Source organism: Gorilla gorilla, chromosome 20 (assembly GCF_029281585.2).
Source record: "Gorilla gorilla gorilla isolate KB3781 chromosome 20, NHGRI_mGorGor1-v2.1_pri, whole genome shotgun sequence".
NCBI classification, from domain to species: domain Eukaryota; kingdom Metazoa; phylum Chordata; class Mammalia; order Primates; family Hominidae; genus Gorilla; species Gorilla gorilla.
In genome coordinates, this window is record NC_073244.2 from 19,271,695 (window position 1) to 19,287,731 (window position 16,037).

The following is a 16,037-nucleotide window of genomic DNA, read 5'->3' on the forward strand; positions in this document are numbered from 1 at the left end:
CACAGTTGTGCAGGTTGTACACTGCACAAAGGGCTCCCATCTTGGAAATGATAGATTTATGTACTTATTTATTAATTAAAATATTTTTTCTTTTTGTAGAGATGGGGTCTTGCTATGCTGCCCAGGCTAGTCTCGAACTGGGCTCAAGTGATCCTCCCATCTCAGCCTCCCAAAGCACTAGGATTACAGGCATAAGCCACCATGCCCAGCCACCGATTTGTGTATTAAATATAACAGCTTCACAGCTGATAGAAAAAAAGTGTCTTGTTCTCACCACATTGGTGGATTGCAACAATTTTCCAACAGGCATGTTCTGTGGAAAGGATGCCTTTTTCAAATTTGCACAAAGTTGTCTTATGGACCCATGGTGGTCCTGCACAAAGACCAGGAGAGGAGGGGCTCTCCCTCCCTCTCTTGCACATGCGCACACATTCATCTAAGCACAGACTGAGAGAAGCGACTTGAGGAAAACTGGGGGGGTGGGGGGGGCAGGGAGGGGCACAGAGCGACAGGTGCCAGGAGAGGCTCATTGTCTGAGATGCTTGTGGGACAACCTTGTCCCCGGCTTTGATTGAGAAGTGAGGGGAGACATATAGGTTAGGTGAGGAGGGGTGCACAGAGGAAGGAAAGGAATGAGGTGGCAACACGGGGCGGGTACAAATAGCGTTGATGGATAGGGACGCAGGGAAGATCAAGGTGGCTGGGAGAATAGGATGATGGGGTAATACTTTTTGGGTGGGGAGAATCTTTAAAGGTCATCCCTGAACTTCTTGTGGATGAATGGAGGGAACAGAGCATCTGTCCTTGGGCACCAAGGGAGATTCCAGGACAGGGATCTGGAGGGGTGGCCCGGCCCAGCCGCTTGGCGGCAGGACGCTCGCTCTCTCAGCCAGCATGCACCACCCCCCGTCGGCCATGGTGCCTGCCCGCCCCAGGCCCCGCCAAGGCAGCGTGCATGGCCTGCATCAGTGTGCCACCGTCCAGGGGTCCAGCTGCGGCCGCCTGCCCACTCTGGAACAATGGAGAGGCATGTTGGGGTGTCTTGGGGGAATTAGGGACGGGGGCTGGGGACGAAACTCCAGGGGAGGGAAGGGAGGGGAAGAGAGGTTCTTGGTGCTCCTTGGAAGGTCTCGAATCCCCAAGGCCCTAGGTCAGAGATCAGCTTCAGGTGTGCATGGCAGGGGCGGGGACCCGGGACCTCGCCTGCTTTCGGGGGCTAAAGCCCCTCTCTGCAAGGCGCCTGCCCCAGCCTGGGCATGGGGGCCGCTCTGGGTGGGCAGAAGTGGGAAGCATGGGTTTTGACTCCCTGAAGAAGCGTGTTTGTTTCCAATTTGGTACCTGGGAGACCAGGTGCAAGGGGACCTGGGCGCTCCCCTCCCCCTCCCCCCGGCATGTCGGCCATAATGGAGTCTCAAAACACGAAGACACTCATCAGAAAGGACGGACACAGTGTGCTGCTTAGAATCAAGGGATGGTCATGATCAGTTTACTCGAGAAAAGAAAAAAAAGAATCAAAAACAAAAAAGAAGAGAAACGTTGGAAAAAGAGAGTCGGCCGGGTGTTTCTGGTCAGCACTAAAAAAAAAGAAGAAGAAGAAGAAAAAAAAACCCAGTGCCTGGACGTCGGTGGTCGGCAAGGGTAGTCTACCTTGTAAGCCACTCTGGCCGGACACTTCTTCCCCAGACCCAGGGGCGGAGACATGTGTCTCAGCATCTGATACATGTCCAGGTAAGGCATGCGGCCCCTGGCAGCACCGAAAATGAAAAAAACAAAAACAAAAACAAAAAAACAAAACGGGAATGGGAACAGAGAACCAAAGGAAGAGGGGTGGGGAGGAACAGAAGAAAGAAAAAAGAAATCCACACGAGCCGAAAAAAGAGAGAGAGAAAGATGCAGAGAATGATAAAATAGATATTTCAAATCAATGGAAAAGAGGAGGAAAAAAAATGGAAGAAAAGGTCAGTAAAAAAAGATTACTTCACTGCTCGGGAGCAGGGAGAGAGAGAGAAAAGAGAAAAGTCAGATTCAGCGTGGGCTCTGAGCTACAGTTCTGGAGGGATGCGGAGGGGAGGGGGAATTCTCACTTTGGAAGACGTAGAGCCATGCTTTTGTTCATTGCCTTTTTTTTTTTTTTTTTTTTTTTAAAGAGACAGGGTCTCTCTCTGTTGCCTGGGTTGGAGTGCAGTGGTGTGATCATAGCTCACTGCAGCCTCCACCTCCTGGGCTCAAGCAATCCTTCTGCCTCAGCCTCCCAAGTAGCTGGGACTACAGGCATTCGCCACAATGCCTGGCTAATTTTTTATAGAGAAGGGGGTTCTTGCTATGTTGCCCAGGCTGGTCTCAAACTCCTGGGCTCAAGCGATCCTCCTGCTTTGGCCTCCCAAAGTGCTGGGATTTACAGGCATGAGCCACTGCACCCGGCCATCACTGTCATTTCTACAGTTGGGTCACGTTCTCTGGTTTGGCTGAGGCTGGTCTCTGAGGGGGCCTAGGTGGGGAGCAGGGGCCAGTGCCAGGGAGGGGAGGAGGGCTAGGGGCTTTGGGAGGTGAGGGGTGGAGGGGGAGAGAGTGGAGGTGATGGTTGGGGGAGAAATGCAAAGTTACAATCCCCCAGGGGATGTGTCTGATTTGGGGTGCCGTGGAGACCCCAGGATGGGCAGCTTCAGCTAAGAGCAAGCAAAGATGGCTGAAGGCTGAAGGGAAGGAGGAAATATGTTCCATGCTTTATCGAGTCTACATGACTGCATTCTGTTGGCTAAGAGAGTTTTCTAGTTTAATGCAAGAAAGAGAGATGGCTCTGTTTTTTAGAGAGAGAGATATATATATATGAAATATATATATTGAAGAACCCCAAGCCACACTCATTCCATGGATGCTAGCAGGTTTTAGTGGAAGTCAAACCTTGCAAGCAACCCTATGAGGACATTTCTTGCCTAAGCCGAGAGGGGGAGATATTACTCGTAATAAACTGTACATATCCTTATAATGAATCCGACCGCTGAAAGGAGAAGAAAGGGGGTTAGTGCAGGCAATGGGTTCACACGGGCTCCCTGGGCACACGGCGAGGTCATGATGCCTGAGGCTGGGGTCTCCCTGGCTTGAAGGAGTGGAAGAGACTGGGGACAAGTGAAGGTCCCCAGTACATTCCCAGACACTGGGGAGACCCAGGGGTGTAGGATGTCAGTCGAGTTCTGGACTGCAGGGCACCTCCCCTGGGGCTCTCTCTGCATCTGCCTCCTCCACAGTCTACATGGGCTACAGGGGTGGGGGGGGGGCTTGTGGAATAGAGGCCTTGGGGACAGCATCCAATTGCTGTGACCTAAAATCAAAAGAGGAAGAGTTAGGAACCAGCCAAAGCCCAGCCCCAGACCCACGGCTCTCCCCAGCCTCTCGGTCTCATGGAGTACTTGTTTGAGGCTATGGGAATAGCCAAGACCGCCTCCTGCCCACCTTCCTCGTGACGGCCTCCTCTCTGGTGCTGAGGCCAGAGGAAGATGGGGCTTAGGCTGCTGAGGGTCCCCCAGTAATGCTTCTTCAGGTCCCAAGACCAGCCTGAACTAAATCCTCAGTTAGTGGCTGGTGGGTTCCAGGTATTGAGATAAAGCCTCTGAGTGTCCTTCAAGGCTTGGTGTTGGGTGGGCACTCAATACACGTGCACAAGGTGGAACCCACCCTCTGAAACCATTGCCCGTCAGTGGAGAGGGACCCCTCTGGCGTCTACCCAGATGGGAGCGCCCACTCCCTTTGTGGCCACAAAGATGCAAGGGCCCCTGAGGCTCTGCGTCCTCCCCTGGCCTGTATGTCCTCTCGCTCCAAGGTTCACGGGTCCCAGTGGGAGCTGAGTTCTGCTACTCTGATGTTGCTGCCAATCCTGTCTGCCAAGGGTAGGCCAGCCCTCCTCCCCACACTCTCAAGAGAACTGAGGCTGGGATGCTGTTGGTTTTCTCCCTGGAGCCTGGCTAATGCATCCTCACCATCTGGAGACTTCACAGTGAGAGACAGAGGAGACTCGTAGGAGGAGAGGGCTCTTCAGGACATCTCATGGTTGACGCCCTCCCTCATTTCCCAGAAAGTCCAGGGTTTGGGCAGGGTTGGCACCCTACGTGTTTAATCTGGGGTATGCAAGGGTGATGATTCTTATATCTTCTCTCCTGACTGAACCTGTGAGACCCCTGCTAGGACCCCAGGAGTTCAGTGCTCCAGAGTCTGGGGCCTGACCTGGCCCATGTTCCAGTTCCAGGGAGAGGTGAGTATTGTGGCTGGAGGATTCGGGGTGACTTCTTACCAAGCTGCGGGGTCATACTCGGCCCAGACACGCACGTACTCATCCAGGTGGTGGGGGCCCAGGATGGAGGAGTCTCGGGTGAGGTACTCAAAGTTGTCCATGATGACGGCGACAAAGAGATTCAGCATCTGTGGGGACCCCGGGGACCAAGAGAGAGTGGGGGCAGAGACCGAGGGAATGAATGAGTGAGTGAGAAGGATACAGACAGACAGACAGACAGACCCAAAGACATGTACCCAGAGGCCCAGATGGAGAGAGGGATAGAGAGAAGATGGGGAAAGGAAATGAGACAGAGACAGAAAGAGACTGGGGAATGGAGAGGTGATGCTCACTCACACAAGGAGGTCCAGTGAGAGAGAGATCAAGTGGAGAGACGGGGAAGAGGAAGAGAGAAACAGAGAGAGATGGAGAGAGAGAGATACAAAGAGACAAAGACTGGCCAGGCGCGGTGGATCACGCCTGTAATCCCAGCACTTTGGGAGGCCGAGGTGGGAGGATCACTTGAGGTCAGGAGTTTGAGACCAGCCTGGTCAACATGGTGAAACGCTGTCTCTACTAAAAATACAAAAATTAGCTGGGTGTGGTGGCATGTGCACCTGTAATCCCAGCTACTTGGGAGGTTGAAGCTGAAGAATCGGTTGAACCTGGGAGGTGGAGGCTGCAGTGAGCTGAGGTCTCGCCACTGCACTTTAGCCTGGGCAACAGAGTGAGACTCCATTTCAAAGAAAAAAAAAAAAAAGAGAGAGAGAGACAAAGACCAAGAATGATGGAAAGAAACAGAGTCAGTGAGAGGGAGGGGAGGCTTCTGAAACAGGGACCAACACCAAGAGAACCACCGTGACCCCAAATCCTCCCACATCTGCCCCCAACAAGGCCAAAGTGAGGTATTTCTTCCCCCGCAATTTTTTTTTTTTTTTTTGAGACAGGATCTCATTCTGTCGCCCCGGCTGGAGTGCAGTGGTGTGATCATGGCTCACTGCAGCCTCGACCTCCAGGGCTCAATTGATCCTCCCACCTCAGCCTCCCGAGTAGCTGGGACTGCAGGTGCACAGCACCACGTGTGCAGCTAATTCAATTTTTTTTTTTTTTTTTTTTTTTTAAAGAGATGGGTTTCACACCATGCTGTCCAGGCTGGTCTTGTATTCCCGGGCTCAAGTGACCCTCCCACCTCAGCCTCCCTAAGTGTTGGGATTACAGGCATCAGCCACTACGCCCAGCTGAAATATTTCATTGAGTCTCAAATGGGGGAATTCTGTCCCCCACTCCCAACCCCACCCCCACCCCCTGGGGGCATCTGGCAATGTCCGGAGACATTTTTGGTTGTCACAACAGGAGGAATGGGTGGCGTGTGCTGCCAGCATCTGGTGGGGGGAGGACAGGGATGCTGCCATACACTGCAGTGCACATGATGGCCCCACCCCAAAGAATCAGCCACCCCCAAATGTCAACAGTGCTGAGTTTGAGACGCTCAGGGTCACCTGATCCCAGGCTGGTTCAGAGAAGCCTTGGAGGGAACAAGCCTTCGACACAGCCACATTCCAGAGAAACCCACTCCCCTGAAAGGAAGCCAGGCTTAGGGAGCCCAGACGGCCCTCACAGTGTCCACAGACTCACCAGAAACGAGCAGAGGAAGATGAAGGAAACAAAGTAAAAATAAGCAAATTCATTGCCACACTCTCGAGTCAGGATGCCAGAGTTCTTATCACACGGTTTCCCGCTGAGGCAGGAAAGCATGATGTTGTGCCAAGCTTCCCCGGTGGCACTCCTGAGGACAGGGAGAAATCAGAGACTCGGACACCCAGCCCTGACTGGGTACCAACGCCTCCCCAGGAGGTGGAGCACACACGTTGAGCACTTGGGCTCTGGAGCTGGCCAGGCAAGCCCCAGGTGGACCACCTCCTTTTACTGGGAGCTGAGAGAAGGGAATTCACATTCTTGGCTGTGCACTGAAGTCCACAGAGAGCTTTGAAAAAATACCAATGCCCGTGCCCCACCCCAGCAGACTTGGATTCAGTTGGTCTAGGGTGGGATTTGAGGACACTGATATGTTTTTTTCTTTTCTTTTCCTTCTCTCTCTCTTTTCTTTTCCTTTCTTTTCTCTCTCTCTTTTTTTTTTTTTGACAGGGTCTTGCTCTGTTACCCAGGTTGGAGTGTAGTGGCACAATCACTGCTCACTGCAGCCTCAACTTCCCAGGCTCAGGTGATCCTCCCCGCTCGGCCTCCTGAGTAGCTGGGACTACAGGCACACGCCACCACTCCTGGCTAATTTTTAAACTTTTTTTTTTTGTAGAGATGGGGTTTCACTGCACTGCTCAGGCTGGTCACTGCTATGCTTTAAAAGCTCCCCTCTTGGCTGGGCGTGGTGGCTCACACCTGTAATCCCAGCACTTTGGGAGGCCGAGGTAGGCGGATCACGAGGTCAGGAGATTGAGACCATCCTGGCTAACTTGGTGAAACCCCATCTCTACTAAAAATACAAAAAATTTGCTCGGCGTGGTGGCGCTCACCTGTAGTCTCAGCTACTTGGGAGGCTGAGGCAGGAAAATCGCTTGAACCCAGGAGGCGGAGGTTGCAGTGAGCTGAGATTGCGCCACTGCACTCCAGCCTGGGTGACAAAGAGGGAGATTCTGTCTCAAAAAAAAAAAAAAAAAAAAAAGGCAAAAAAAAAAAAAAAAAAGCTCCCTTCAGGCCAGGTGCAGTGGCTCATGCCTGTAATCCCAGCACTTTGGGTGGCTGAGGCAGGTGGATCACCTGAGGTCAGGAGTTTGAGAACGGCCTGACCAACATGGCGAAACCCCGTCTCTACTAAAAATACAAAAATTAGCTGGGCGTGGTGACGGGCACCTATAATCTCAGCTACTCGGGAGGCTGAGGCAGGAGAATCGCTTGAACCCGGGAGGCAGAGGTTGCGCTGAGCCAAGATCGCACCACTGCACTCCAGCCTGGGCAACAAGACTGAAACTCTGTCTCAGAGAAAAAAAAAAAAAGCTCCCCTCCATGAAGGTGACAGTCATCTCATACTATATTCTCCCTAGATCACTCTGTTCTAGGTATGCTGGGCTCCTCACAGTCCTCAAACATGCCAGCCATACTCCTGCCTCAGGGCCTTTACACAGGCAGTCCCCTCGGCTTGGCCTGCCCTTCCCCATATACCCACTGATTCCCTCCCTTGCCAATTTCTCTCAAATGTCACACTTTCAGAGAGGCATAACCTGCTGGCCCTCTATTCTTTTTTTGTTGTTAGATTAAAAACATTATTATTTATTATTTTTTACTGTGGCAAAATACACACAGCATGAAGTTTATCAATTTAACCATTTTGAAGTGTACAATTCAGTAGCATTAAGTAAACTCACATTATTATGCAACTATCACCACTATCTACCTCTGTAACTTTTTTTAAAAATTAAAAAAATGTATTTTTCTTTTTAGAGACAGAGTCTCGCTCTGTTGCCGAGGCTGGAGTGCAGTGGCACAATCATAGCTTACTATAGCCTGGAACTCCTGGGCTCGAGCAATCCTCCCGCCTCAGCCTCCCAAGTAGCTGGGACTACAGGTGTGTGGCACTATGCCCAGTTAATTAAAAACAATTTTTTTGTAGAGACGGGGTCTCACTATGTTGCCCAGGCTGGTCTCAAACTCCTGGGCTAAAGCGATCCTCCCACCTCGGCCTCCCAAAATGCTAGGATTACAGGCACGAGTCACTGCACCTGGCCCTATTCCCCTTTATTCTTGAATTTTATCTTTTTCCAGCATCCTCTATAATTTGTTTCCTGATTATTCGTCTTCCCCATGGGGATGTTAGCTTCTAAAGTGCTTAAAATGTCTCTTTTCTCTATTTCCTGGTGCATCCTCGTTTTTCAGCCCTGCCTGGCATGCTGTAGGTGCTCAATACACCTCCACAAGCGGAGCTTGCAGTGAGCCGAGATGGCGCCACTGCATTCCAGCCTGGGCAACAGAGCGAGACTCCATCTAAAAAAAAAAAAAAAAAAAAAAAAAAAAGGGCTGGGCACGGTGGCTCACGCCTGTAATCCCAGCACTTTGGGAGGCCGAGGCGGGCGGATCATGAGGTCAGGAGATCGAGACCATCCTGGCTAACATGGTGAAACCCCGACTCTACTAAAAATACAAAAAAATTATCTGGGCGTGGTGGCGGGCGCCTGTAGTCCCACCTACTGGGGAGGCTGAGGCAGGAGAATGGCGTGAACCCGGGAGGCGGAGCTTGCAGTGAGCCGAGATCGCGCCACTGCACTCCAGCCTGGGCGACAGAGCGAGACTCCATCTCCAAAAAAAAAAAAAAAAAAAAAGCCCCCCCAAAAAACCTACACTGAACGAGTGAAGGAACTTTTGTGTGCAGCCAAGATGATGACGAACCAAAGAATCAAGCCTCACGGTCTGTAAGCCTGTTTTCTCATTTGTCGGATAGGGCTGCCAAGAATCCCTTCCTCACAGGGTGGTCAGGAAGATTCAGAGATAATGCCTGGAAAATGACCTTGATGACTATGTCCCAGGGCCCTCTGCTTCTGCCCTGCTAGGATTCCTGGGCCCCCAGACACCCATTTCCAGCCTCACGGGAAAAGAAGGATAAGAGCATATCTGGCCACCCCCACACCAGAAAAGGAGGAGGAGGGCACGCCCCCTATCGGAAGAGAAGGCGGGCACGTCCCCTACCGGAAGAGAAGGCGGGCACGTCCCCTACCGGAAGAGAAGGGCACGCCCCCTACCGGAAAAGAAGGGTGACAGCGCGCCCCTGCCAGAAGAGAAGGAGGAGGGCACGTCTTCCATTGGAAGAGGAGGGTACATCCTCTATGGGAACAGAAGGATGAAGGCAGGCACCCCACCCCACGGAAACAGAATTATCAGAGCAGGTCCCCTTCTCACCGGAAGAGAAGCATGAGGGCCTGGAAGAAGGTCCGGAAGTTATTGTGCTCAGTGATTTGGAACTCATCTTCATCACTGTCCTCGTCCTCCACGTCGATGCCAATGTTACCAAACACCTGCAGAATTGGAGGGTGACGACCAGGGGCTGCCATTCCTCCAGTGGCTTCTGGGAAACCCAGCTCAACCTCCATGGCTGCTTCTGTGAACCAGGCTCCTCTGACCCACCCCTTTCTAAGGGTGGCTGCCCTCCTTGGGAGGCTCTGGGAACCTTAGGGGCACAGCACTCACCTGCATCCCAATGATGGCATAGATGAAGAAGAGCATGGCGATCAGCAGACAGACATAAGGCAGGGCCTGGTGGGAAAAAAGGCAATGAAGAAGAGTGCTGGGGGTCCCTCAGCCGCACTGTCTTCCTCCCTTGTCCCAGTGCTCTGCCCCACTGGGTTGGGTGGCCATATGCCACGCGCCAGAGTCCTGCCAGCGCTGGTGGGCATCTCTGGGGGCTCTAGGATGAGGCCCTTACAGCTCTGAAGACACACCAGGGACAGGAGGTTTGACAACAGCCTTGGAGATAACAGATTCTCTGCACAACTACATCACAGAGGCACTTCCAATCTGACTTCTACATTCAGCCAGAGCATGGGGGTCACCTGTCTTCTCAGCCCTGGGCCAGCAGCAGGGACGAGGACTCACCTTGAAGGACTGCACAAAGGTCCAGAGAAGAATGCGGATGGTGTAACCCTGACGGAGAAGTTTGATGAGCCGGGCAGCTCGGAAGAGGCGGAGAAAGCTCAGGTTGATGAAGTTATTCTGGGGAGATGGAGGAAGAAGGATGACCATCCACCCACCCCAAAGGGCTCAGAGCTGTCACCACTCACAGAGGCCCCTACATGAAGCCAACCAACAGGAAAAAAGCAAGCCAGACCCCAAATAAGGAGGGAGAGAGAAAGCACTATTAATGCAATGATGCGGAGGAAAAACTCGAAAAAGGAATAATGTTGGGAGAGAGAGGGTGGGAGGGAGGAAAAGGCATCAACTCAAAAGCGTAAGCCCTCCCTGCCAGCCCCACCCACAATGGGGAAAAGAAAAGAAAGGAGGAAAAAGGAACGGGGATGGGGAAGAAATAACAAAAGAACAAGAAAAAGAAAATATATCCGAATCATCCAATCAGGAAAAAAATCGAGATGGTTTTTGTTTCTCCCAACAACCAAATGCACTGAGACGAAAGGACACAAGCCGGTCAAGTTGCGGAATCTATCACACGTGTACGATGCACAAACACCAAGGTGGGGGTGGGGGTGGAGGTCGCCAGCACGGTCAGGCCTGGTGGACATATGCGGGTTCCGAGGGCATGTTACGCTCCGGGCCAGAAATGCATCTGTCACGGGACTCACCGGGCACCCTGCCCTGCCCTGCCCTGCCGAGCTGCCCACCCGCTCCTGCCCGCCCTGACCTCACCCCACGGCCAAGAGGAGCAGCGGCTCGAGCCAATTGGGAGAAGCGGAAGAGCATCTTTTCTTACCCCCTTGGCGAGCGGGAATGGGGAGGACGGGAGGGAGCTGGGACTGTTCGGCTGCAGGGTGAGTCCTCGCTGCCCGCTGAGTCGGAGAAGATGCATTTGGGGCCCTTTTCCCCCCTCTCAGGGATGGCTTCTCAGCTTCTGGGGCTGGGTGGAGTAGCACGGGACCAGGCCTGCAGGAAGCAGGAAGCACTCAGCTCCCATGGGTGGGTGAGCTCAGAAATCAGCCCGGGCCCACCAAGGGGCGGGTGCTGGGGGCCGGGAGGTGGGGCCATCCCTGCCCCCAGGACCTCCCTGGGTGGCCACTGCCTCTGCTCAAAAACCCCCTGTCTAGTCACTGCCTCTGCCTCCTCCCACCCAAGCTAGAAGAACCAGGGGGCCAGAGAGTTGGAGAGTCAGGGAGGAGACCAGCTGGAGATGGTGGACATGGACTGCCGGTGTTAAGTGGCCATTGTGGGGCTTCAAGGGACCTTGGTGGGGGGGTGGGAGTCTCAAAGTCACAAGTGGGCCAAATCTAGCTAATAAAACTGTTTTGTTGGGCCCGAGCAGTGTTTTTTCATTTGTCCTTGTTTTTAATTAAAAATTATTGTCATTGTTTAAAAATCAAGAGATTTTGCCCACCAATCTGGCTTTCTGGCAACCACAGGCCTGCTGCTATTGCTCCCTGGAAGCAGGCCACATGATCTCCAGTTTTCCAGGGTCCTCAGGTTTTAGAAATGGCACTTGCTTTCCTGGTTGACTGGTGTCTGCCTGGCCCCCAGAGGCATTTGAGTTTGAGACCCCAGCCTCAGGCAGACATGGAAACCCTCCTTCGCTGGCCAGTACCCAGCAGGGTACCCACACTAAGGGAAGGGGCTTAATCAGATTTGTTCTATGGGATTTGTAGGATTTGCTACAGGCCACGTAGCAAGATTTAACTTGGTCTAACCTTCACCCCCCAAATGGCACAGGGTGACCATACAGTCACAGCCTCCCTCCTGTTTCAAAAGTGTCCTAGTTTGGGTGACATGGGCATCCTACTTGGTGGCTTCCAGAGGGCTTTCTGGCTGCCAGATCTGTGTCTTGTGCTGGCTTTGGCCTGGGAGCTGAGAGGCAAGGACTAGAGTTCAAGGAATTTCTGAGGCCTCTGGGTTTGATGGCAATGTCTAGGATGCTCTCTGGGACACATCAGTGCGTCCTTAGGCCTCTAGGATGGGGAAGGGGGCTGGGGGATCCTACCCTGACCACACTGGGCTCAAGTGCTGTGAGAATGTCTCCAGTGCCTCGAACAAGCCCCAAACCCAGCTTGGCTAACAGAGTCACTCTCTGTGCCCTGCTGCCCTGACCCCCATCCCTGCCTGGCCACCCAGCTCCACCTGGGGATGGGGCCGATGGCTCAGGTATCCCCAGCCCCCTCCCGTTCAACCCCAGAGTACAAGCCATCCCTTTCATGGGGCGGATCATAACATGTGGACTCGGCCAGGCATGCGAAGGCAGGCGGACCCTGGAAGCAGCCTCAGGAGGGGGGTTTGGAGGAGAGCAGGGGAAGCTTGCAACCATGCAAAAAAGCCAGGGATCTGGCAGGGAGATGCGTGCAGAAAACATGCTTCCCTTCTTGGAGCCAAGTAGGGGAGGAGACACATGAGGGAGGTAGGGGTGGAGACGGGAAGGGTTCGGGGCAGTGGGGGAAGGGTACTAGTCTGCCCTCATCCACCCTCCATCTCTTCCTGCATCAGTACCAATTCTTTCCACTGCCCCCAGAACTTCTGACAAGTTCCCTCTTCCTGCCTTCCACATTTCAATCCATGGCTTGGGAGGTGCAGCTTCCTCTCTTCAACACCTCCCCTGAACTTCCTGGCTAGAATGTGATGGGGGTGTGACACAGCCCCTGGAAGGCATGAGGACAGCGTCCTTGTGGTCTTTTCTTTTCCAGTGCTGTGCTCAGATGTTCCTCAAGCGCTCAGAAGGATATGGAGAACACCCACCTAAGGGCTCCAGAAAAGTCCTACTACTTGTAGACCTCAGCTCCAAGCTGCAGCCCCCACAACACCTGCCTATCTGACTTATTTCGGGATGTCCTAAAGGCACCTCAAACTTGCTATGCCCACACCTATTCTCTTCCCCCAACCTGGTCCTTTCCTTGCACTCGCTCACCTCTATCACCCAGTATTTATTTTTTTTAAAGAGAGTCTCACTCTGTTGCCCAGGCTGGAGTGCAATGGCACGACCTCGGCTCACTGCAACCTCCACCTCCCAGGTTTAAGTGATTCTCCTGTCTCGGCCTCCTGAGGATCTGGGATTACAGGCGCCTGCCACCACGCCTGGCTAATTTTTGTATTTTTTAGTAGAGATGGGGTTTCACCATGTTGGTCAGGCTGGTCTCGAACTCCTGACCTCAGGTGATCTTCCTGCCTCAGCCTCCCAAAGTGCTGGGATTAGAGGCTTGAGTCACCGTGCTCAGCCTATCTCCCAGTTTTAAGCCAGACCCGACTGCTCCCAGGCACCTCATCTCCTCAGTTCAGACCTGATCTTTCCCTGGGTCCTGCAGAGGACAACCCTCCCACTGTTCTCTCTCCTCCACTGTCATCTCTTGCTGCGATTCCTGGTGCCCACCTCCAGCCCAGCCTCCTGTCAAGCTGTTCCCTGCCCTGCAACCAGAGCGAGCTTGTCTAGTCACACGACCAGTCACGCCTCCCCTGCTTCCTATCCTCCCAGGCCTTTCCTGGTGCTTAGGAGAAAGCCCATATTCCACAATATAGCCCCGCCCTCCTCAGCCCCGGGTCCTGTCCCCTTCTGCCTTCTTCGGCTGTCTCCAGGCCAGCCTTTCTCTGCTGTCTTTGCATCAGCCACATTCCCTCGCTTGCAGATCCTGACCCCTCACAGGCTCCGTCCCCCACAGGGCCTTTGCATGTGCTGTCCTGGGCCTGGAATGCTCTATGCATCTCTCTCTGCCTTGTTAATGCTGCTCATCCTTCAGCTCGCAGTGCAGGTATAATTTTAAGCGGAGTCAAGGGGTTATTTGACCGATGCCTGCCTCCCCCACCTGACTGTATGTGGTAAGAGGGGACAGTAATGGTGTCTGCTTCTGCCCATAATTCCATCTGTGGCACCAAATAGGGGCTCATTAAATGTTTGGTGGGTGAATGCATGTGTATTGCCAGCAGGGAAGGGATGATCCCAGGGCAAAGATGCCATTGGGGTGTCCCTCTAAGGGCCTCATTGGTGGGTAGGAGAGGGGCAGAGGCAGTTGAGATTTAACAGAACAAGGGGTGTGCAAGGGGCTGAGAAGTGGGGGAGGGAGAGAGATGTGTGCAGTGTGTACTGGAGTGGGGGTACAGGGTGGGTAGATGTAGCAGAGAGGGCCAGTGTGTGTGTGTGTGCATGCGTGCATGCATGCATGACTGTATGTGAGAGACACAGAGACAGGAACAGTGAATGAGGATTAGAGGCCAGGTGTAGTGGCTCACACCTGTAATCCCAACACTTTGGGAGGCTGAGGCGGGAGCATCACTTGAGGTCAGGAGTTTGAGACCAGCCTGGCCAACATGGTGAAACCCAGTCTCTACTAAAAATACAAAAAGTGGCCTGGCGTGGTGGTACATGCCTGTAATCCCAGGTACTCAGGAGGCTGAGGCATCATAATTGCTTGAAACGGGGAGGCAGAGGTTGCAGTTAGCTGAGATTGTGCCACTGCACGCCAGCCTGGGTGACAGAGCGAGACTCTGTCTAAAAAAAAAAAAAAAAAAGAGTGAGCGAGAGAGAGAATTGGAGAATGAGCGAGAAAAAGAGAAGAGGTCATGACTATGTGCAGCGTCTGTACATGCAGTGACTGCGTGTTCAGTGTGTGTGTGCACAGACTGTGTGCACAGTGACTGTGTGTGTCTGTAGACTGTGCAGTGACTTATGCAGTGACTCTGTGTGTAGTGAATGTGTGTGTATAGTGACTGTGTGTTCAGTGTGTGGGTGTATAGACTGTGTGTGCAGTGACTGTGTGTGCATATTGACTGTGTGTGCAGTGACTGTGTGTGTATAGCGACTGTGTGTTCAATGTGTGGATGCAGACTGTGTGCATGCATAGTGGCTCTGTGTGCAGTGACTGTGTGTGCAGTGTGTGTGTGCGTAGTCACTGTGCAGTGTGTGTGCATAATGACTGTGTGCATAGTGACTACGTGCAGTGACTGTGTACATAGTGACTGTGCACAGTGACTGTGTGTGCATAGTGGTGTGTGCAGTGTGTGTGCATAGTGACTGTGTGTGCAGTGTCTGTGTGCAGTGACTGCACAGTGACTGTGTGTGCAGTGACTGTGTGTGTGCATAGTGACTGTGTGTGCAGTGTCTGTGTGTGCAGTGACTGTGCAGTGTCTGTGTGTGCACAGTGACTGTGTGTGTGCATAGTGACTGTGTGTGCAGTGTCTGCATGCAGTGACTGTGTGTGTGCATAGTGACTGTGTGTGTGCATAGTGACTGTGTGTGCAGTGTCTGTGTGCAGTGTCTGTGTGTGCACAGTGACTGTGTGTGTGCATAGTGACTGTGTGTGCAGTGTCTGTGTGCAGTGACTGTGTGTGCGGTGACTGTGTGACTGCGTGTGCACGTGCAGTTCAAGGCTCCAAGAGAGGGCCTCAGTGGGCCAGCCCCACATGAAGCTACCAGATCCAAGTCTGGCATTTCTGAGTTCCTCTGCCTGAGAGTCTTTGCCGGCACACTGCTTGGCCTTCAGGTCTCCTTTATCAGACTTGGAGAGTCAAGTCTCTGCTGGTCAAGGCCAAAGATCTTGTGGGCTTGAGATGGAGGATTGGGGACAGCAGGATGGAGAGAGCTGGAGGGGCGAGGAGACAGTTGGCAGCTTTCCTGGGGCCTGGGGTCCATGGAGCTGAATGGGGGACAGGAGTGGTGAGAGGTGGCTGGGAGTGGATTTGCCTCTATTGTCTCTGAGTGTAGGGGATGTGTGTGCAGGATGGGGCAAGAGAGAGGTGCTGCGCTGGGAAAACCCATCCCTTTCTCTGCAAAAGACGCAAACCACCCCAAACAGAAATCCCCCATTCAGAACCCGATAAAAACAGAGAGACAGAGTCTACAGGAAGTGGGAGGAACAGGGGCTGGGGGCGGGAGGACAGACAGACAGAGGGGAGCGGAGGGTTGAGGAAAGCGTCAGGCATCCCACGTTGGAGAGGCAGGGTGTGGCATGCAACGCCGATGCGAGGAGATGCGTTCACAGTTAATGTAGGGCATTTAGACTTCAGAAAGAAGTAAGACCAACCGGATTCTAGATGCAGATGTTGAAGATGAGGGGGAGCGGGCGGGCGGGGGCAGTTGGGGAGGTGTGTTCAGCATTTTTTAGGTTGATTTGTAACCAGTGCCAAAAAACCAATGGGT

General features: G+C 53.1%; 1 protein-coding gene across 9 annotated transcripts in view; it reads right to left on the reverse strand.

Moving 5' to 3' along the window:
- Positions 1-16,037, reverse strand: part of CACNA1A (calcium voltage-gated channel subunit alpha1 A) — a 300,854-nt gene that overhangs the window by 19,430 nt on the left and 265,387 nt on the right. For 5 of the 9 annotated variants that reach the window (XM_055371577.1, XM_055371576.1, XM_055371579.1 and 2 more), the window contains exons 32-37: positions 9,860-9,976; positions 9,455-9,520; positions 9,167-9,282; positions 5,900-6,050; positions 4,286-4,413; positions 2,902-2,998 (exon numbers count right to left, since the gene is read on the reverse strand). In XM_055371577.1, the coding sequence (XP_055227552.1) occupies positions 2,902-2,998; positions 4,286-4,413; positions 5,900-6,050; positions 9,167-9,282; positions 9,455-9,520; positions 9,860-9,976 (675 nt within the window). Of the gene's footprint in view, positions 1-1,647; positions 1,745-2,901; positions 2,999-4,285; positions 4,414-5,899; positions 6,051-9,166; positions 9,283-9,454; positions 9,521-9,859; positions 9,977-15,921; positions 15,928-16,037 lie in introns of all 9 variants that reach the window. The other 4 variants (XM_055371580.2, XM_055371578.1, XM_063701769.1 and 1 more) reach the window with 2 other exon arrangements.